General features: G+C 47.3%; 1 protein-coding gene across 8 annotated transcripts in view; it reads right to left on the bottom strand.

Moving 5' to 3' along the window:
- Positions 1-13555: 13555 nt before the first annotated feature.
- Positions 13556-22303, bottom strand: part of LOC120905938 (transcription factor Sp8-like) — a 29650-nt gene continuing 20902 nt past the window's right edge. For all 8 annotated transcript variants that reach the window (XM_040317284.1, XM_040317290.1, XM_040317287.1 and 5 more), the window contains exons 3-5: positions 19216-19583; positions 17165-18054; positions 13556-17104 (exon numbers count right to left, since the gene is read on the bottom strand). In XM_040317284.1, the coding sequence (XP_040173218.1) occupies positions 16314-17104; positions 17165-18054; positions 19216-19583 (2049 nt within the window). In that variant the 3' untranslated portion in view covers positions 13556-16313. The remainder of the gene's footprint in view (positions 17105-17164; positions 18055-19215; positions 19584-22303) is intronic.

Genomic DNA, 22303 nt, shown 5'->3' with positions numbered 1-22303 from the left:
TTTGTGTGATACGCGCTTGCTTTCCGTTAGGGGGTAACTCTCCAATGAGCTCCAACGACACACCAGGAGCAATTACAGTTGATCCATTCTTTATAGTCGTGTCGAAATTTCTTCCTGCTTCAATGATAAAACAAAATATTAGCAAAATACAATATAGACCCAATTTAAGAGCAATTTTTGACAGCATACAACACTTTCTTTTGATAGATAAATAGCGAAAAATGGCTTTGAGGCATCAGTACTAGCATGGATTGATTATTATGTGAAGGCTAGTGACTTCAAAGTAAATCTTAACTCACATTTTTCTTTATTTTCTTTGTTCCTTGAGGTTTCATTTCATCTCGAGTAATCTCCAAGGTAGTGTACTTAGTCCTTTACTGTTAAGACTTGTTTTACAATGATGTTTGTGACGTATTGCTTCCTATTGGTCTTCTTCTGAATATGGAATGATATCATTTTTTAAATCTATTTCTTTATCTACTGATTATAATACACTTCATCATTACCTGGATTTCTCCTGTGTCCATCTAGTATCGAGAGATGCACTAGAATTGCGAATGTCCATATACACTTTAGAAGGGTTGTTTTTCGACCCATGTTTCGGTTAATACAACCGTCTCCCAGCGAAAAGCAATTAAAACTGTTTGGTTTACAATATTGAAGCGTGAGTTAGGTTTATTTTAATGGCGAGCTACTAGATCTCTGTATTGATGTTCCTAATTTGCGTCGCTCTATTTATTTGCATGCATCCTCCCACTGTCTCCGTTGACATCCACTTTTAGTTCTTGAAGTACGACTTACCACTTAATATCCTTTTCCTATCCTATTTCAAATGGTTTAAATACTTTAAATATTTGGTTTTTAATAATTTTTCAGCTCTCTTTTGCTCTTTCTGATAGCTTAAGTTTCCATTTTGTTTGTTTAGTTATATTTTCGGCTTTTCCTATTCCTATGTCATTAATAGCGTAACTTATTTTGAGGATCTTTAGTTAAGCATGGTGGCAGTCCCGTGGTACAGTTGTCAACTCGAACGACGTAATAACATACCCGTCATTGGGTCATAGGTTCTTGACTGACTATCCGGCATGGTAATAAATTGAGTCTCGAAAGTCTGTATAGACCGGCATGTCCTCGTAGGACGTTACGCCAAATAGAAGAAGTTAAGTCTTAATAGCCGACTTTTGAATTCATTCAACTCACCAATAAGAAATAAAACTAAGAGAGGATACTAGGCGAAACAAAAATAACTTCCAGCACTGCTAAAAGGATGTAACATTTCTTCACCAACCGTTCCTTTTATTATTTCGATTTGTCCGCACGGCTCCTTCCTGATTACGCCTGTTGCTAGTTAATTAAATGCAATTACGTGCATTATTGCAGCAGCGGCCGCCTGTCCTGTCTCACCAGAAACCCCTTTTCCGCAAGCGCTGTTCGGCGCTTCCGATTGTGGCCTCCAAACAATGGCCAGGACGCTAACTGATACGCCCGATCGGTACGTGTCGCTTGTGGTCCAAACCCCGGGGGAGACAGTTGGTCAACCAGCGTCCGAGAAGGCGGCAGCAGAGTACCACGCATTGGTACCGTCTTTAAAACAGCAAAACAAAAACGATTATGAGCGACTTTCTTCTGTCATCTGCTATCATCGAAGCAGGCGGGCAGGGAACAAATGGTTTGGCCGTATGATGGTTAAAGTCCTGCCTGGGGAGGTGAAAACGGTTTTCAATTTCGCTTTTTGTGGCCCCAGTTTGTGTTCCTTTTGGGGGTTCCTTTTTGTGTAGTTGTTGCTGATTAAAAAACACTCACTCATCCTTTGTATGGGATAGAGGAACTGTTCGACCATATGCCGCTGGCCCCGGACGGAGGTCGTTGGACGGCATCCATCTGCGGAGGGGGAGTTTTCTTTTATTTTTAACAGAAATTACATTATTTGTCTTTGGTGGTAAGGTGGTTTTAATGAAATGATTGGTTTGCACCGGAGCAACGGATGACTTAAGCCCTTTTGTACTGCTACCGGTCCTAACCGCACGCTTGTTGTGGTTGACATACGGCCAGACAAGACAAGTGTGACGGTGGGACAGAGAAGCTTTCTGTTTGTAATATTCTACGGCCTGTGGAGTGGTGTTTTTCGATTGAATCAGCATAGTTGGGTAATATCTTTATTGCATTAAATTGGAGTTTCTTCAAATTAGCACGTTTTAGAAGAACAAAATCGCTTCATTAACGTAATTCATCTATCGTTGATAATTCACCAATGATAGCAATCGTTGCTAGAATTTGTACAGTATTTTTCGATGCCTAGCACAACGATGTGTACTACTGGTACTCGAGATACTTGTGCACTGTTGCGATTTGCACATTTCCATTGGTCAAAAGGGCTTTGTCCCTCTTTGATCGGTCTGTACAAATCTGCTGGAATGCTGCACATTGTGTAATCAGGCGTTTGCAAAAGGATGTAAAGTAGATACTATGAACCATGTTTTGGATATTAAAGATGTCACTATGGGATTTCTGAGTACCTTTGCATTTTGAGACGATATGAGACAATATGAGACGATCGTGAACAAAGTCCACAGAATGCTAGGTTTCGTTAACCTTTTCTCAGAAACTATAATCAACTTGTATTGCATCCTCAAGGCCCTCTATTAATCGTTTGTCCGGGATGTACTAGAGTAACCACCACTTCCGATGGTTAAAACTATAAAACCACTTCCGATCATGGCAGATCAGATTCGTTTGGACAGTCAGGATAGGACGTTACGCTTCCTGAAAACCTCATCTACAACTTCTCATTTCATGAGCTTGGATATGTCCTCCTACAAAAGGTAAGGTCTTTAAGCTTCAACGTTTCGAGTAAGAAAAAGCCCTACCTGTTCCTCTATCCCTTGGTCGATCAAAAGCCGGGTTTCACCGGGGTTGAACATATATTGGGTTAGATATTCTTCAGAACGAATAATTTGTTTAAGGAATGCGATGAATTCATTGATTATTGATATCTAGTATCGAATCATTGGTTATTGTTATCTAGTATCGAATCTCTCATTTGCCTGAGTGATAAGCAAAATTAAAGAAATGCCCAATGTTAACCGATCGTGATGTTGATTTCCCAACGGCACTGAAAAATGTATCAGAAACACACATGATATTGCTCGTAATGCAAAACTTCACTTGTGCATTTAGATTTGCACATTTTGCGTAAAACTCTTAATCCAGGGGTACTCGTTATGATGGGCTCCACTATACTCGTTTACTATTAAACAAGTACACTCCCGGACGCGATGCTTCTTATCACACACGGCGCTTGAATCCAGACCTAAAAAAACGAAGAGTTGCCTGAAGTGTACAGTTGATAAAAAATATTGAACATTATTGACTCCTTAGATTTCTTGGTTAGACTTCATATGAATATACCAACAAACAGACTATGAAATCAGGAATTATGAAGAGCCGACTTAAGGATGCGACCGGATAGTTTTCATGAACATTATCCACTACTCGAAGTATAAATTCTCCTGTCCTATAATTTGATTTTAATCTCTCTATCCGTTTCAAAATTGTCTACTAGTCTTTTTAAATGTTCTGACACCAGCCCTTGATAAGTCTTTCGCTTTTGAAAAGTGTAAGATAGCTGCTTAGGCCCCTTCCAGTACTTTGATATTGCCTTAGAATGGGACATCACTTTCCTTAATACATCATTAGGTACCAGTTTATTCTTGTTAATCTAGAACTCTGAATTCCAGTATAAAGGTGTTAAAATTAAGCCACCCAACGGCAGTGCAACATCTACAGCGCATCGGTTCGTTTTTCCAGCGCCGTGTGCGTAAATCGTAAATCAATAGCTCACACGGCGATCAAAACCCTTGCCACCCTTTTCTCCCACACACACACACACACATACAGCTACCGAGATGGTATGTGATTTACGACACAACCCGTCCCCGTATTTCGTCCCCGTAGTCGATCGCCGCTTCCCTGAATTCCGGTGGCACCGTTCGGGAGAAAGCAGCCGCCGAGATTTGCCTAATGAGCCGCCCGCAAACTGCCGTGCTGCCCCTGCTGGGTCTAAGGGGCAATAAATCTTCACCCCGAACGAAACACCGAACGGGGTGTAAAAATGTTTGTGAGCCCACCCCCCCCCCTCCCCTGGTTCGCCCCTGGCTACAAAAACGGGGGTGTCGAGGCCTGTGATAAGGCAGGCGCTTAAACCTGCGCTCGCTTCCATCAAACCGGCGCTCGGTGAGTGTCGTGCCAAGATTTATGCTGACCGGGGCAATCAAATTGTTTTCTTCGAAACGAATAAAACCACACACACACACACACACACACACACACATACCTACACACGCGAATAGGCACGTTTGATTTACGGTCTGAGTGGAGTATCAGGTGGGGCGTGATTTTAACTGCGATCCACCCTCTCCTTCCATCGGCCGACCTTATTTAGCTCATTATTCAATTTTAATAATCAGCTCATCTGCCTGCTTCTCGTGCATGAAAACATGTATGCTCTTGTGTTTAGTTGCATTACTTCTTTTTGTGTCTGTGCGGGTTCGTTTTTTTTTCTTTCTGTTTGGTGTTGCTGTTTTTGCTGCAGCCGGCTGATTGAAGTGTGCTGCTGTGAATTAATTAATATTGGAACGCTCCTGCCCGTGCCGTGGGTGGCTTCCGCCTGCGAAAGAAAGGCGTGCGGCGTGGTTTCTTATCCACACACAATGTCCGCACCCTCAGCCTCCCTTCCCGATCCGCCCAAGCTGGCTGGTGAAATGGGAATGCATTATTTCCGAACGTATGCGTTTTTAATCGTCGCGGTGGTCTAGGCTTTAACTGCGCACGCGATTTGATGGGCACACACACAAACTATGCGTTTAATAGAAGAAAAAAAAAAGAGAGCAGCTCCAGCAGGGCTAATCTGGCAAAAGTGCGTGCAAATCGGATCGGGAGTCTAGCCCGTTTTCATTTATATTTAAATTTGATTTGCTGCCTTTTTTAATACAAGCTTTGCATGCGATCGGGCTTTGGTGCACCGATTTCGTGCCCTTAATTTAGCGCCGCTGCGGCGCAAACAGAATCAAACGCCTATCAGCGAGGTGAATAATTACTCGGGCTGCGGGCTAGACCTAGAAACTGGCGCGGCGTTGCGATTAGCGGGAGGAAGCCGATCCTAAAGAACAGTTGTTTTTTTTTTTTAAATAAAATGCTATCTTTGTTGTTGATTGTGATGAAAGATGCGTCAAATTACTGACGCTCATTATCGGAATGGCCAAAAACCCGGTGACCGCCGTGTCTCGCAATAAGATGCCAAAAAGATCAAACGAATACATGAGCGAAATCCGTGTGACAGGATTTAGTTTACAAACGTTCCACCATTTGCCACGTGCCGCAACGACCCGGACGGACGCTACACTACATGCACACACACAGACACACACACATATACAGGGCAGTTTGCGCTCGCATCTAGAATACAATATCATTTTAATGGCGACAGCAGCAAACGATCCGAATCGCTATTTGTCGCCTAGGACAACGGGCGAGCGCGCGCGCCCGCGTTTGTGTGTCTGTGAGCCGAATTTGAATGCGCTCAATCACCTATTTTCTTTAAAAAGCAGCCCAATTTCAACGCTACTGTTTAAATTAGTCGTCCTATTATTTATTGACGCCGGTTTGACGCGTGTCAACACGACGCCTCTCCCACCCCCCTTCCCGGGGGCCGACCATTGTGTTTGTCGGTGTAACGGTGTACGCAAGGAACATGGGAAATGGGAACGATTAGGACTCGCCCGGACTGGGACGGGAATAAAAAAAAGAAGGGCTCCAGTCGTCAAATGTTGCTTTGCACTGTTTGCTTCGTGACTCGTGTGTGACACGTCACACAACAAAGAAACACAATGAATAATTTGTCCGTATTTGTGCGTGTGTGTGTGTGTGTACGCGGTTGAATGGAAAATTAAATTTGGGCTAAATCTCACTATTGATTATAAAACGAAAACAAGCGCCACGGTTTCGTGCGAGCAGTGCCCGGAAGCGATCGGACACTAAAGGGCGCACACACACACACACAAGAAAGGGTGATGCGAGCAGGAGATTAGCATCGCTGTTGCTGTTTCGCACCGTGCTCGCATCTGTCATACTGCGTGCTGCCCGCCGCCACTTTCGATCGTGTGGCCCGTGCAATTAATTACAGGGTTTTGCAGCTCACTTGCGCTCACAAGTGCTCATTTGCCATCATGTGGTGAAATTGTCGTCAATTAAACGTCAATATTGCGCGGGCACGGCAGCTCAATCAGCGCTGTCCGTTTACGTTTAATGATGCAGAATGTCAAATTCGTTTTTAACCAAATTAGCGCCTCCCCGCGGTGTATCAAAAGTTGGCTGTTAAATAACCGTCCATCACTAGATGTATGAACAATCATCATCTCTAATATTAAAATTCTAGTAAATGCTGATCAGCGTTACTTTCTAACGGTTGCTAGGATGCTTTTTGCTGTGTTTTCATCCATACGATGGCAATCGCTTTTGCTGTGGGTAATGCAACGCCAACTAGGGTTTGAGTGTTTCCAGAAGTAACGAAAGAACGATACAAATTACAGTCAGAATGCAATAGATGAACGCTTTTGTGTGGTTTTTTGAGAATTGTTCATTTAACGGTCTATTTTTTTTCTTCAGAAGAATAGCACCTACGACGTGTGAGGAAAGGTTTCCAATGAGTGGTTTAGGATACTGTCCAAGAAGACTCAAAGTTAGAAGCAGTGCTGCAAATTGTCACTGTCAATGTCATACAAAAATCTGACTGAAACAAAATCTATGTCAGCGTCACGTACTCAATTGTGATAATCAGAGGTGATACTCAAAACTCGATTGATGTGACCAATGCATGCTTCGTGACATTTTTGCGAACAAAGCTTGGTCAGTCACTATATCATGACTTTTTTTTACTGTGATCAGCTCTGCAAAATGTCACTGCCATAGTCATGACAAATTTCGGCTAAAACAAAATCTTGTCAGCGTCACAAGCTTTACTGTGATGATCAGAGGTGAGATTCAAACAGTTGGTACGACCTACACATGCCTGGTGACATTTTGTGCAACCAACTCTTGGTCAGTCACACACTTTACATCGGCAATCATCACGATAGTCATGGAAGATATGCTTATAATTTTAAAACAAATAAACCAGTTTATAGCTGTTGAAAACCATTTTGAATGCGGTGAATAACAATGTTTACATTCGGAATTGACTTGGAAAACCCTGTTAGCTGAGCACTGAGTAAGTCACTGTATCGCGTTGGATTCGAGCATTCGCACGTCGTGTTCGGAATGTCATGACGCACTTTCATTGAGCATGAGCATTGAGCATCAATATACCACGGATTTGTTCATTGTTTCCGTTGGTGAGCATCCCGTGATGATCATGACATTTTGCAGCACCGGTCAGATGATACGTGTCATAATGTAGGTGGCCATTACTGTAGGTCCAGATGTATGAAAACATAGCGGCAATATTTCTACAAAACAGTTATTGCTTCAGGGTCATACTGGCAAGGGGTAACGGGTCATGCTGGCCTATAAGGCATTAGAGACTTATTAAGTACCACACAGTCGGATAGTAAATGCTTGTTTAGAGTGACGGTTCGTGCGAGGCGTGAACCTACAAAGCGTCTGTAGTTAAGTCGCCCGAATTGGCGTTAGTACCGCAGGACCTGCCGATGAGCAAACAAAACAAACAGGGAAACCACCGGACTGGATAGTTCCTACAATGCATGTTACAAGATTTGAATAAGATCAGGATCAGTTACAGGACTTGTATGGGTTCAAATGAAGTTCTGGTATGGGTTCAGAATCAATTCCAGGACCGGTACGGCTTTGGGATCAGTTCCAGGACCGATATAGGCTCAAGATCAATTCTAGGCCCGGTAACAACAGTATATATTCTGTCAAATTTCAGAATCCAAATGGTTTCGGAATCAGTCCTAGGAAGGGTATGGGCTCCAATTGAGTTTCTCTTAATGGGTCCCTTACATAAAAAAAATCGTTGCACGCATCCTAAAGTAATTAAATATCCCGTAAACATCCCGAAATTATCTTGCATAACCCTGCAACCGGGAAAAAATAACTAGTGCAATACACACAAAAATGTAATAAAACACGCACGTAGAATGCTAGCCGAAAGCTGCGGCAGAGATTAACAAAAGCAACTACTACACAAAAACACATACCAACACATACCCCCTTACTGTTTGCATGCTTTTTAATTTGTACCGCTTGGTGGATGCTTTCGGTCGAGAAAAAAAAGACCTTCTAACCACACCGGGGCGCTTCATGGCCCTGGGGACGGGGTTAGCGGCTGTTCCGCATGGGAGCAATCGTGTCATAAATATTTAATGTTTCCGCCTCATTCAGTAGACAATCTGTACACATCTGTACCGGGCTGGGTGCATATGGGGGAAGCAGGAGAAAGGGCAGCTATGTACAAAGTAAAGAGCGTACCCCCGAAGGTGGAGCTCATCCGGATTGAGCTGGCAAGCAAATAAAGCGAACCAACCGTCACCGTCGGTCGCAATGGTTGGAAGGTAAGACTGTTGGCATTAGAGCAGAAGTTTGTACAGAACCAAGTCCACTACCACTCTGGTACGTGGCAATGGTAGAACGGAAATGGGTCGGTTTTTTGTTCCGATTGGTCTGATTTTGGTGTTGGTGAGGCAGGGTCCAGATCGGCAGTGCAGTGGAAGAACGATTACCATTTTGAAAAAAAAAACAAAGTACTGTAAATAAACATTTAATTGGAGCGGACATGGAGTACAGATGGAAATCAAATTTGTGGGTTCGAATGAAATTACAGGCAATCAGATGCTGCAGCTACAATTTAAAACAACACATACAAAATGCTATCAAAATAATAAAATAAGAAAACCAATTCTCATCTTTTACATGCGAAATTTAAAAAAAATGACTCCTCCTGCAATTTGTCATCCTGTGACAAGTTTTTTTCTGAATTCCATCGTTGTGTGACACAATTACCGCGTAATGGAGACGTAGATTGAAGCTTCTTATGATGACATGTCCTCCTACCCCATGCCACCCTGTCAACAGCACACGTACGCCTTTGTGTGCCGCTCTAATCGTAGCTGCCACTAGCTAGCTGTATTTGCGAGAAAGGAAAGGCGAGAAAGAAAAAAAACGCCGGACAGCGAAATTTGCATAATTTCACAATCTGCCACAGATCGCTGAGTTTGACGAGCACGTACCGACAGCGGAAGGAAAAGCTGTAAAGCCGTTGTATTTTCCCGGGTTAAACGTTAAAGCCGTTCCCCTTCGTTTTTTTTTTGTGCACACATTTTCCGGGTGCATTATGAGCTCAGCCTACCAACTCGAACCTGCTTAAAGGATCACCAAACCATAGCCCGTCACATTTCGCCGACAAACGAGCCGTCTCTGCCCATCTTCAATTCCCAATCCCAGCGCAAATCGGTTGCGGTTTTCCAGCTACCAGTCCCCCGTGCCAGTAAGCCAGCGTCTGCTTACTACATCGTGTGCATTAGTGGCATTATTGAATAATCTTCAACATTACACCCCGCTCCGACCTAATGAAATCAACACGGGCCTGTTTTCACGAACGCCACGTTAACGAGCCACCGCACCCACTGGGGGAAGGCGGTCGGGGCCGGTGTGATTGTTCACTAAAATTGCCGCCGTTTGTCTAGGGGGAAGCACCACCACCAGCGCCACCGCTCGGCTCTCGCATTATCTATCACAGATTTTTCAATCAAGACCGTTCAGCTTTATTTTTCCCCCATTTTTGTTCGAACGCTCCGATGCCGGCACGATTGTGAGGCTGGCGAGAGGAAGGAGGAAAGAAGGAAAACATTGTTCAATTGGGTTTTCACAAGCGAGAGGGTAGGAGTCGTTTGGAGTGCCCTCCCTGCCACCGACGCGCCGTCGCACGTGGCCAATTGAAGAATAAACTGCACGACTACATTTTAGGCGCTCGTCTCGAAATTAGCATAATCGTGCGAAATGTGTGACTTTAATTTCTCCTGCCGGCAACCCCTTTTTTCGATGCGAATTTCCCTGGGCTATTTTCCACCCCCGTGTACCGGTTTGCTCGCCCTCAAAGCGGCACGGATCTGTTTCGATTTGAGACGCAGCGCACAGTATTGTTGGCGGAGTAGTGTTTTCTGAGCATTTCGGAGTGAATACGAATTGAATTAACGCATTCCGCAAACGCACCGTGAAGGTGTACTCCAAATCTGAAGGTCTGAAGCGATGCGCTCTATAAATTGAAATTAAATAGCAAATGTTCCTTACCTGTAATAACGTTGAAGGCTGTCGGGATGCTAAAGACGGTTGAGCAGTTGAGTTTGATTGTTGTTGCTGTTGAACCTTGTAGCTAGTTAACCATACACCGTGCCGCTAACTAGCACACTCATAAAAGCTATCTACAGGATCAAACAATATGAGAAAAAAAAAACCCTCAAAATAACACCAACCGACAACCGAGCCATCAAACTCAGCTCAGGCTCGTGAAGCGACTGATTGATTAATGATTTCGAGATTCGGTCCTTTGTCGTGGGGCTGCTTTCGCACCCCTGCTCCAAACCAGCACTCCAGAGCTTCGGTGACGCTGTCAAACGGCGGGTGAAGTTACTGCGGCCTAACATGAAACCAAATTGTTTGGTTTTGTTCGGCGAAGCTAATACCGACACGCGCGAAAGACAAGCGTTAATGTTCAGACGGAAACGCAGTGAAAGTGGGTAAGGTGGGAAGGAGCAGTGGTTCATTTTTCTCACATCGTGCGTTTTCTCTTTGCCGTTCTGAAGCGTGAGACACAGCGGCAACCCGTATTGGGATTTCGTGCATCTTGTGATGAGCGAAAGAGTTCGTTTTCGCCGACCGGCTCGGCTCATCGTTAGCACGTGTGCAAGCGGGGAACTGAGTTGTAGGGAGAGATAGAGAGAGAGAGAGAGTGGCGAAGAGATTTTTATCATTCCTCGGATTCATTGAAGCCACAAACCACAACCCTCGCGGCCCTGCCGCTGCTACTTCTTCCCCCATTGTACGCCGAAGGGAAGTGAGGAAGACTGGTGATTATAATGTTGCCGCATTCACACCGCACTGCACTTAATTTATTAGTTTTTGACACTTCGGCTCAACACGTCACCGCCAACCCCTGCAATATGCCTCTGTGTGTGTGTGTGCGTTAGTGCAAGAGGCACGACAGATAGATATGGGTTAAAGCCGAGCGGTTCTTTCTAACGAGCCGCGCGCGTCCCCAAAGACCCGTCCCGTGATAAAGAGATGCCGCCACAGTGGTCTCTTTGCCCTTGCTCTCCCCACTGGCTGTCTACTTTGCCGGTGCCGCCGGATGGTAAGTGTTTATTTTATGAAGACACGGCACGTCAAACACACAGAGCCGGTCGAGCGTGCGAGCCAGTTCACTGCTGCCGCCGCGCTGCAACACTGTGTATGTTTATAGGTTCGCCAAATTTTACACGCATCGGCATTTGGCAGCACACACGCCACATACACTGCAGACGGTGACGTTTGTTCACTGTTTGGTGTCGACTAGTGTTGCGTTTCATGTATCTTTCGGTGAGATGCATTCACATGAATCTTAGAGATTCACATGAGTCTCGATTCGAATCGTCATCGATGTATGAATCTCTAAAGATTAATGAATCTACAAAGATTCCTAAATCTCCAAAAATTAACGATTCTATAAAGATTTATGAATGTTCAATGATTTACGAATCTCTGAAGATTCACGAATCTCCAAAGATCCATGATTCTATAATGAATCATGAATCTCAAAAGTTTTATGAACTTTTGAAGATGGTTGAAGGACTGATTATCCGACGGCATGGTATTTGCTATGAAGTCTCAAGAGCCTATTTAAGTTGGCATGACCACGTAGGATGTTACGTCAAGAAGAAGAATAACAAAAAGCTCAATCTCTAGGAATCTTTTGAGAGTCATGAATCCTTAGAGATTCATGAATCTTAAGAGATTCATATATCTTTTAAGATTCACAAATCTCATGAATGAATAACAAGAAGCTCAACTTCTAGGCATCTTTTGAGATTCCTGAATTCCTAGAGATTCATGAATCTTCAGATGTTCATATATCTTTTGACATTTTTTAATCGTAAGATACACGAATCTTTGAAATTCATGCATCTTTCATGCATCTGCATCTACAGCATCAACTGAAATTCATATTCATTGAATTTTTAGAAAGATTTCTTCAAATTCATGAATCTGAATGAATCTTTGAAATGATTCAACGAATCTGAATCACGGTTTGAAAGATTGATGACTGTAAGGAAATTGTATATTTTTTTGAAAGATTCGTGATTCTGCAGGGATTCATGAATCTCAACGGATTCATAAATCTCTAAAGATTCAAAGAGCTTGAGCATCTTCTTATTCTTCTTCTTGGCGTAATAACCTACGTGGTCATGCAAGCCTATAAAGCCTTTGGAGACATCTTGGCAAGTACCACGAAGCCTGATAGTTTGTTTTGCTTCTGGAGAGACGGTTCATGCGAGGCTTGAACCCACGACGGGTATGTTGTTAACCACTGTGCTATGTGATCGTGAAAATCATTTTTTTTAAATCAAACTTATTAAACGATTCATTAATCCGAGGAGATTTATGAATCCTGGGAGATTTTTGATTTTTTGGAGATTCGATCCGAGATTCAAATCACTCATCGCTCAATGAAAGATTCATGAAATCCAACACTAGTGTGGTGCGTGTGACAAGTTCGTCCAAAACCCGTTTGCTGCTTAGCATTTTATTTGCAAACGAAGAAAGTAATGATCTTTGAAGTTTAGTGTGTGCGTGTGTTGGTTTTGGTTTTTATTTATCCACTATAAGCAGTGTGATGCGAAACGAGGTAGGGTTCATTTTTCATCCGTGTCAACAGCACACTTTTCCTACTTTTCAAAGCAGGAGGGGGGGGGGAGCTCCATACGGTTTAACGGGGCATCAATTTGCATAAAAGAAAAGCTAGCACATACGCACGCATGTCAAACAAAAGCAGCTTTTCGAGCAGCGAACGCAAACGAGGATGATGATTGATGCGACGACGAAGGTCTCCGTATGTTTCGCATCGCGACGACGGAAAATCCGACCCCGGGGCCCGTTGCAAATCGAACGCGCGGGACATCATCGCGAGAAGTAATTGATTACGAGCGTTGTGTCTTCAGCATCCCAATTAGCTCATCAACTAGCGCCCTGCATTGCATTGATTCGAGAGGGGGGGGGGGGGGGTCAAATAAGGGATTCGCTCCGTGCGATGGGCGGGTTTTCCTTGCCTCGGTTAATGGTCGGCCAAGATTGATGGGTTCGGGAGTGCCCGGGTGCGCCTTTGATCGTGCGCCAGCTCGTTGGATGTCGCTTCCGAGCATGGAGCAACGTCCAACACCAGTACTCGCCCTAGCTAACTCACCTGTGCTGGGAAAACCGGCCACTTTCCATTCGGTGCTACTTAATCCGCAGTGATATTGGAACGCATTCCGCGACGAAGGAAATAAAACCAACTCCAACGCCAAGCAGCTGGGTGTCATTTACGTGTATATTTACGATCCATCGATAGGTTTGTTTTTACGTGAAATGTACTCATTCCCGTCGAGAAAATGTGTTTTTTTTGTTGTTGCTGCGCGCCTCCCTCCTCCCTAATTAATTAAACGAACTGATGCAACTGTGGGTACTGTGGGAGGGGACAGCTCAGGATCAATGACGGTTAGACGAATGGGTGGGACGGGGGAATGGGAGTGATAATAATAATAATAATGGTAATAAAATAGTACCTACAAATAATAATGATAATAAAAATAATAATAAAAGGAGAGATAGCAATCTGGGCGCCAGCGTTGTGACCGGTTGTGACGTAGTCACATTGGTCCCCTCGGAGGACCCCATAACGTCCGCCCCAACTGTGTATCTCAATACGAACACACACACACACACAAACTGCCGCGCAACAGTGGCAGATAATTTTATAATAGTGCTTACATATGTTGTGTGTGTGTGTTTGTTTTTTACAATATTTTTTTCCGCTTCCGCTCTCGTCTCGTCGAATTTTGTAATTTAAGTTGTTTAAGTTAAAGTTAGTTCAAATACATTACACCCTTTAATGCTCGCCTGCTCTGTAACGCCGTACTCGCGTTACCTTTTTTTTGTTTTGTTTTTTTTTAACACATTTTTGTTTGTTTGTTTTTGTTTTGTTTCTGCACTACGGACTTCACTCAGCCGCGACTCCCGACCCGTCCCGTAAAATCGTTTGTTTTGTGTTTGTTAAAGTAGTTGGGTAGTACAGTCCTCCCACCCTTCACAGCGTTTCTTCGATCGTGTCGATCCACACAGCGCTAAAATTCCCCCCCCCCATTCCCTAGCGGCCCTCCGGTGAAGCCCTGCACATACAAACAACTCGGCACGTCAAACGAACAAGACTTACATCGACCATCGTGAGATTATAGTTAAATTAGTAACGGATAACTTTACTGCCCCTTCTGTGCGTTATTTTTCCCTTTACTTCTTCTTCTTCTTGTTCTTCTACATCTAGCACTTACATCGTCGCAAACGCTTTGTCTCCTTTCCCAACCCCTTGTTTTGTTTTGTTAAATGGTTATGTTTTGCTGCTATTTAGTTTGCATATAATATTCAATAACATCCCTTCGCCTGCTTAAGTGGTACCGCGCCGCATTCCATCGCATGTAGTTTGGCGTTACATTGTTTCGAGTGTGGGGGGAGGGAGGGGGTGATGTACGTAAGTATCAACCGCCCCGGAAAACAGAAAAGGAAAGATAGAAACACATGCACACAGAATTTAGGTAACGGCTAGGTAACGGTCTACGTATAACGCTACCCAGCGCTGCAAAAATGTCATTATCATCACGAGATGAAAGATCACCAACGAAAACAATGAACATATCCGTGGTAGTTTGATGTTAATTGCTGATACTCATTGCTTTCATTGCTGAAAGTGCGTCATGTCATGGCCGAATACGACGTGCGAGTGCTTGAGTCAAACCCGATACACTGACTGAGAAGCTGAGCCTAATGCCAGCGCAATCATAATCATGATTTTTTGCTGGCTGTGAACAATGCTGCTAAATACCACTGTTCAAGTCACCAAGACTCATGACTGAATCGAAGCTCAAATCAGCTCACGTGCACAACTGTGATGATCAGTGACGAGACTCAAACATTTGAAGGATCAATCACATGTTTGATGACATTTTGTTTAGCACCCAATTCTTGGTCACTCACTTGGTCATGACAATTTCTGTCGGTGATAATCACGATATTCTTGGAATATACTTGGCGTGTACTTGGGACAAGCAGCAAAATGAGCATTCATTCTCGCTCTGTCTGCTTTGATTGCTTAGTCGGGTCAAACAGAGCAAGAAAACGTGCTCATTTTCTTGCTTGGAACCACTTTCACGCACCACATATCTCCCATGACTATCGTGATGATCATCGACAGAAGATGACGCGCCCATGTGACTGACCAAGAGTTGGTTGTACACAATGTCACCAAGCATGTGATGGTCGCAACAATTGTTTGAGTCTCACCTCTGATCATCACAGTAAAGCTCGTGACACTGACATTATCTTGTTTCAGCCGGAATATATCATGACTATGTCAGTGACATTTTTCAGAACTGATCATGGTAAAAAAAGTCATGACATAGTGACTGACCAAGCATTGGTAACAAAAATGTCACGAAGCATGCCTTGGTAACACCAATCGAGTTTTGAGTATCACCTCTGATTATCAATATTGAATACGTGATGCTGACAAAGATTTTGATTCTGTCAGATTTTTGTATGACATTGAAAATGACATTTTGCAGCACTGACGCTACCTTTCGCGCTGGACGTTACGCTTTGGCGACAGCGGTGCGGTGACCTTTTCACCTTTCTGCCGTCCTGATGTGTTGCATGCTGTACAAGGCCTGTAGGACAAAAAAGGGTAGGCGAGCGTCCTCTTGACAAAGTTCCTCAAGAAATCGTGCGTCCTTACTGTTGAGGATAAAATAACAATGTGTTTGCTTTTACTTTTGCGCGCGCCTGTGTGTTTAAGTTTAAGTAAACATGTTTATAGGTTCACCTGTGTACTTCTCTTCCCCCCCTCCCCCTACCCCTGCTTTGCTCCCCGTCCCGCCTGTTTCGGGGCCGTGAACAGTCCGCACTACTTCCTAGACATTAGACATTAAGCTAGTTTCGAAGGGTGTGTATGTGTGGGAGCTACCTGCAGCGCCTCCGTCCCGCCGGCTCTGCCGTGGCCAGTGCCACTCCGCCGCACTCCCTCAGACGATGCCCGGCTTCACGTCCATCTGCTGCTGCTGCTGCTGCTGGCTGACGTGCTCCAGGCCCGGGCTGGGCGTGTGCGCGTGGTGCTGCTGCTGCTGATGATGATGGTGATGATGCTGCTGCTGCTGTTGCTGCTGATGATGATGATGTGCGTGATGTGGATGATGCGAATGCGGGTGATGGTGATGTGTGCCGGTGCCTGGTTGATGGTGTTGCTGCTGCTGCTGCTGCTGCTGATGGGACAGTCCGGGCGAGCCCATCGAGTGACAGGAGCCACCGCCGAGCATGCCGGGCGGACCGCCGCCCATCACGCCGTGCGCCGCGCCCAGGCCGCCCAGCGGTCCGCCGTGCAGATGGTCAGCGACCGAGCCGCCGGTGACGCCGCCCGCGCCACCCTCCTCCCCATCGCTGCAGTGCGCGTCCATCGGTTGCTGTTGGGCCTGTGAGGTAGTGCCTTTTTTGGTGCTCTCGTTCCCGTTGCCACTGGACCGGCCGCTCGTACTGTTGCCCTCGCTGGCCGCACTGTTGCCGCCGCCGCCGCCGGTACTGGCCGAGCTGGCCGCTCCGGAACCGCTGCCTCCACCACCACTGCTGGTGCCCGATCCAAGTCCAGCATTACCACCACCTCCACTACCACCACCACCACCACCACCACCACCACCACCACCACCACTACCACCACCACTAGCACCGCCGCCAGCACCGCTAGCACCACCGCCGCCGCCGCCGCCGCCGCCGCTGCCACCGCCGCTCGCGCCGCCGCCGTTGTGGGTTTTGACGTGTTTCGCTAAATGATCACTTCGCATGAATCGTTTGTTACAAACCGGGCAAGCAAATCGTTTCTCACCTGTGTGCGTGCGCAGATGCCGCTGCAGCTCGTCGGAGCGCGTGAAGCGCTTGCCGCAGAACAGCCAGTTGCAGACGAACGGCCGCTCGCCGGTATGCCACCGGAGGTGCGCCTTCAGGTGGCTCGTCTTCCCGTACACCTTGCCGCAGCCGGGTATGTGGCAGCTGTGGATGTTCTTCTTGCGCAGGTGCACGCCGGCGGGCCCGAGCCGCTCCGCCTCCTGACAGTTGGGGCAGTCGCAGGTCGCCCGGCCGGAGTAGCGCCGCTGGCTGCGCGGCGACGGTGCCTGCGGGGCGCTCGGTGGCGGTGCCGGCGAACCTCCCGCGTGCGGTCCGAGCCCGAACCCGCCGGCCGCGGACTGGCCGACGCTCACGCCGCCCGGCTGCAGCATGCTCTTGTAGCAGCTGTCCTGCAGCAGGTGCTGGCCGGAGCCGAGCAGATGGGCGGTGTTGGTGAGGGACGCGTGCGTCAGCGTCGAGGCGTAATGCTCCGAGCCGCTCACCGAGGCGGCCGCCGCCGACGCGGCATAGTTCGCCATCGTGGCCGCGTGCATGCCGGCGGCCGCGCTCGTGCCGATGTCCAGCCAGCTGCCGGCCGCCCCGTGCATGTCCCACCAGCCGGTCGGCGTGCCGTGGCCCCCGTTGCCGCCCAGCCCGTTCGCGTCCGGCTTGCCGACCGCGTTGAACGGATGCCAGTCGTACGGGTGGCGGCCGTACACCGAGCCGAGCTGGGCGGCGGCGGCCGCCGCCGCCGCTGCCGACGAGCTCGCCTGGCCCGGCCCGCCCCCGTCGCCGCCGACCTTGCCGCCGAGCGCGTGCTGCAGGCTGTGGTGGGCGTTATCCGCCCCGCAGCCACCCGGCGATCCGGACGCGCCGGAAAAGTAAAGATCACTGGGTTTTTTGTTGTTGTTTTTTTTGTTGGCGAGCGGGATGAGAGAGAGAGAGATAAATTGAGATAGGGGGGGGGGGGTGAGGTCACGAAGAAGATAAAAAAGTAGGGAAAATCAATCGTACATGAGTTTGGAAGAAAAAAGTGTACAACAGAAAGAGATAGATAGATAGAGAGATGGAGAGATACATTGAGAGAGAAATATAAACAGAGAGAGATAGAGGGAAAAGTGTAGATGCACATGTGTAAAGGTTGACACATTTGGCAGAACGTTCGATGGCACAGGGAAGAAACAGAGAGAAAGAGAGAAAAAGAGAAAAAGAGAGAGAGAGAAAGAGAGATAAGAAAAACGAGAAAAGAGAATTAACATGCATCGATCAGAAAACCTTTGTGTATGTGTGTGTTGTGTGTGGGTTTGAGGTTGTGTGTGCGTCAAAAGCCATTTTACTAAAAGTCTGTCCAGTAGATGGCAGAAGTATAGCTGATTCTGTCTGTCTGTCCTTCTGTTGACACTAATCTTCCTGTTTGACAGGTGAAATCATCTTTTTTCCACTACAACAACAACGAAAATTAACTAATTTTAAATGGTTCCGGCGAAAAATTCCTTACCTCAAAATTGGGGATCATCCCAATTCTTGAGATAACTTGAGACGACCTTTGTTACTGTCATAGGATACCGTCCCAAGATATCTCAAAACTCCTCAACTTGTGCTCTAATCATAAGTACTTCATTCAGTTATTCTTTGGACGAGGCTTTCAGTATGCAACATTTCTTGGGATCTTGGGATCTAACCCTAGAAGTAGCCTGCGAGTGAGGAGCCAAAGCTTGCGCTTACCAAGCACATTGATTGAGTGTAGCTTCAGCGTAGAGCAAGATAACACTGATGTCTCTCTTACATTTGTCTTGCATTGGATATTGAACCTGGATACTTGGATACTAACTACCTTGACTGACATATTGAAACTTTCACTGTCTTTCTCTCTCTCTCTCTCTCCATATTTCAAACTTTAAAATTCTACTCAACAAACAAAATTTGTAAATTCTCGTTTTCAATCTCTCTTTCTACATGCACACATACACACACACACACTCAAACACCACGCACACTAAAACAAACGACACAAACGAAAGTACGATTAACAGATCGGGGAGTGGCCCTTACCTGGACGTCAGATTCGCCATCGGGCTGATGGTGGACGAGCTTCCGGACGACGAGAGCCGCCCAAGCGACGACTGCAGCACCGAATTGCCACCCAGCCCTCCCCCACCGCCGCCTCCACTGCCACCTCCTCCGCCGCCGCCGCCTCCTCCGCCAGCGCTGCTAACGCCCGAGCCGTTGCCACCACCGCTTAGCCCGACCGACTGTGTGTTCGAGGGTGAGTGGGGCCCGGACGAGATCGGGCTCTTCTTCCACGGGTGGAACCCTTTGCCGACGGCCGCGTCCGCCAACGGTGGCGGCGACTTGCTGGACAGTTTGTTGCACTGTGCCGCCAGCATCGCTAGCGGTGTGCCGCGCAATCCCGGATGTTCCTGCAGGGAGAAGAAATAGAGGAAGGAAAAAACCACAAATTAAACATTAGTTGACGGTGGCGGAATTTAAGCAAATAGTTGCTAGCAAAAATTTGCAAGGAAAAGGGCTAAGGTTTGACTCTTGCTCGCGTTGCAGTTACATTTGAGGGCGCCCAGGCTGTACTGCGGACATTATTCAGCTTGTAACGAAGTTAAACAAAGCACTCACTCAAACTCTACCCCACCATTTACAGGCTCCTTCTTGGTCTCTTTCGCTCTGCACAGATTGTCGGAAACTATCAAGATCACAAAAGGATATCGGGCATATTTTGGGCCACGTTCTTACACTCTGGAGGTACCTTTTGGGGGGGTGCTTTCGGGTGTTGGGCCCTCGCTTTGTGTTTGGGGTTTCAATCCCAAAAGAGCCCCGTTGAAAAAAGAAAAACAAAAAACAAAAATGAAGGCCCCGTGAGACCCGGCGCTGGCCCCGGCCGTCCATCATAATTCGTCGGCTGATTATAATTCGTTTCCGACGACGGGCCTTAATTCACAACTTCCTTGGGCGGTGGCGGCCGGCGTCAAGCGGCGGGCTCGTCGTCTTTGTTTTTACGAACCCACCCGTAGCATGACGGTGCCCGAAAACAGGTGATTTAATGGGCTCCCCGTGATCATCGTGGACGCGGGGCAACCGTGCCGCTGCCTGCCGTGCCCTTTTCCAAGGCTTCCGTCGCATCTAACACCGGCCCCGCTGCCACAATGAGCATTGAGTTTATGGGGATTTCGTGTCGTTTCTTTGTCAGTGTGTGTGTGTGTGTTTTTTTTTCATTCTACTCACTTCTCCCTCTTCTCTAGGTACCTTTTCTTTTGGTGTGGTGTGTGCTGTTGTTGTTGTTTTCCTACTTCCTTCCCTGCCCAAAACGGAACGGGGCGAGAGAAAATTTGGCTCCGCAGCCGCTCAGTCCGGTTCGGATCCTTTTCCCCCGCGGTTCCTCCCCCACTCCGGGAGGATGTGTTAGCTGGTATTTCTCGCCCCTGCGCAACCAACCCGACCGGCCAACCAACGCTAACCGGCCCGCTTGCTTTGTGCACCGTCTTCGCGGCACTATTAAAGGATGCCGGTGGGGTATGGTGCCGCGGCCGGGGCACAGGTATTCGATTTTTATGGTCCAATTTGGTTTATTTGGGCTCATTTCGTCCCCGTCAAAATCAAACCCCGTTTCTGCCGCTCCTCCCGGTGCGCGCGGGTTTGGTTGAGCCGTCGTCGGAACTCATTTACAGCTTCCAAACGGTCGTAAAACTAAACGGTCTAACCAAACCGTCGCACCCAATCAGGCGCGGATCCCCCGCGTCATTGAGCCCCTAGCCCCGGTCCCGGTTTACGGTTTGTTTGAGGAGGCTGGGAGGTTGGGTTTTTTTTTTTGTTTCTTCAAACCAACCATCGACCTCCGGACTCTATAAATCGGTGCACCGGAGGAGAAAATTGATCCACCGGGTTGCTCAAACACTCATCATAAACACCAACCATCGTCGCATCGGACGAGGGAGGCGAAGGGAGCACGCGTCCCCTGCCCATCCCGGGCAGGATCTCGGAGATCATTCGGGGCGCACGGAGACGGGAAGGATTTTTCCCAACATTTTGACACCATCCCGGAGCGGAATTGATGAGGCACAGAAATTGATTTAATTGCTTCCACTGAGTTTATTTTGTTTTCGTTTGCTTTTTTTTTGGTTGATAGTTAGGTTTGAGGATCCTTATTACAAAGCAAAAAAACACAAATATTATGTGAAACCCTCCCTTTAATGGCGCGCGAAGAACCCCACTTCCGGAACGACCGGACGTCGTGTGTCCAAAACCATACAATGGTATCAATATTTGGAAAAGGTTTTTCAGATTTTGGTTTATTTTTCGTTCGCTGGCTCATGGGGACTTGGGTACATCCAATATTGCATCAGGCGGACGTTTGGCACCATCATATGGTCACGTTGAAGTCCCTCCCTTAAACACACACACACACACACACAAAGGTGCACTGGCATACCAACAGGGTTGCCCCCATTACACATCAATCGCCGAAGATTACCCGGAGGGCTCGGAGCGTGAATGGCGCGCCAAATGCCTTGCTTTATCCGCTCGCTGCACAAGATTCCTCCATCCGAACGGGGCTGTACGGGTAGTGTACGGAGCGTGTGGGTAGCCCCCCCCCCTTCCCCTTCCCCGCCCCCCCTTGGTAACGCTGATCCGTGTGCCGAGCCTGGCGGGGGCCAAATGGGCAACAAACAACCCGGTCAAACCGGTCCTTTCCATGCACAGCCTGCCCCCTTCCCGGCACCGTCGAGATGCCGCCAATGGTGGGGAAGGGGCCCCGGGCAGGGCCAGGCCAGCCTGCCGCGCACCGCCTGTGACGAATGATGAATGTATTTCTAATTGCAAAAATGGTAAATCGCTAGAAGGTGGATGAGAATATTAATACCGCGCGATAATTGCATTAGTGGTGCGCACTGCGACCCCCCCAGTGTAGGGGAAGGGAGCTCGCAATAGGGTTGCGGGTGGCTGCGGTGGCGGCGGTGACGATTAAACCCCCCTCCCCCCCCCCCACACACACACACACACACACACCCTTGCGCGCTAGATTGCAACATGCAAGATAAAAAGGTACGATATTCAAACGTATGGAAAACGGGCAGCCTGCAGGCGGAACAGTCGCCGACTCCCGGGCTCTGGTTTTGTAGTTAGCCTTGAA

Source organism: Anopheles arabiensis, chromosome X (assembly GCF_016920715.1).
Source record: "Anopheles arabiensis isolate DONGOLA chromosome X, AaraD3, whole genome shotgun sequence".
Lineage (NCBI taxonomy): Eukaryota > Metazoa > Arthropoda > Insecta > Diptera > Culicidae > Anopheles > Anopheles arabiensis.
The sequence above is the reverse complement of the archived record's forward strand: the minus strand, read 5'-3'. Positions and strand labels throughout refer to the sequence as shown.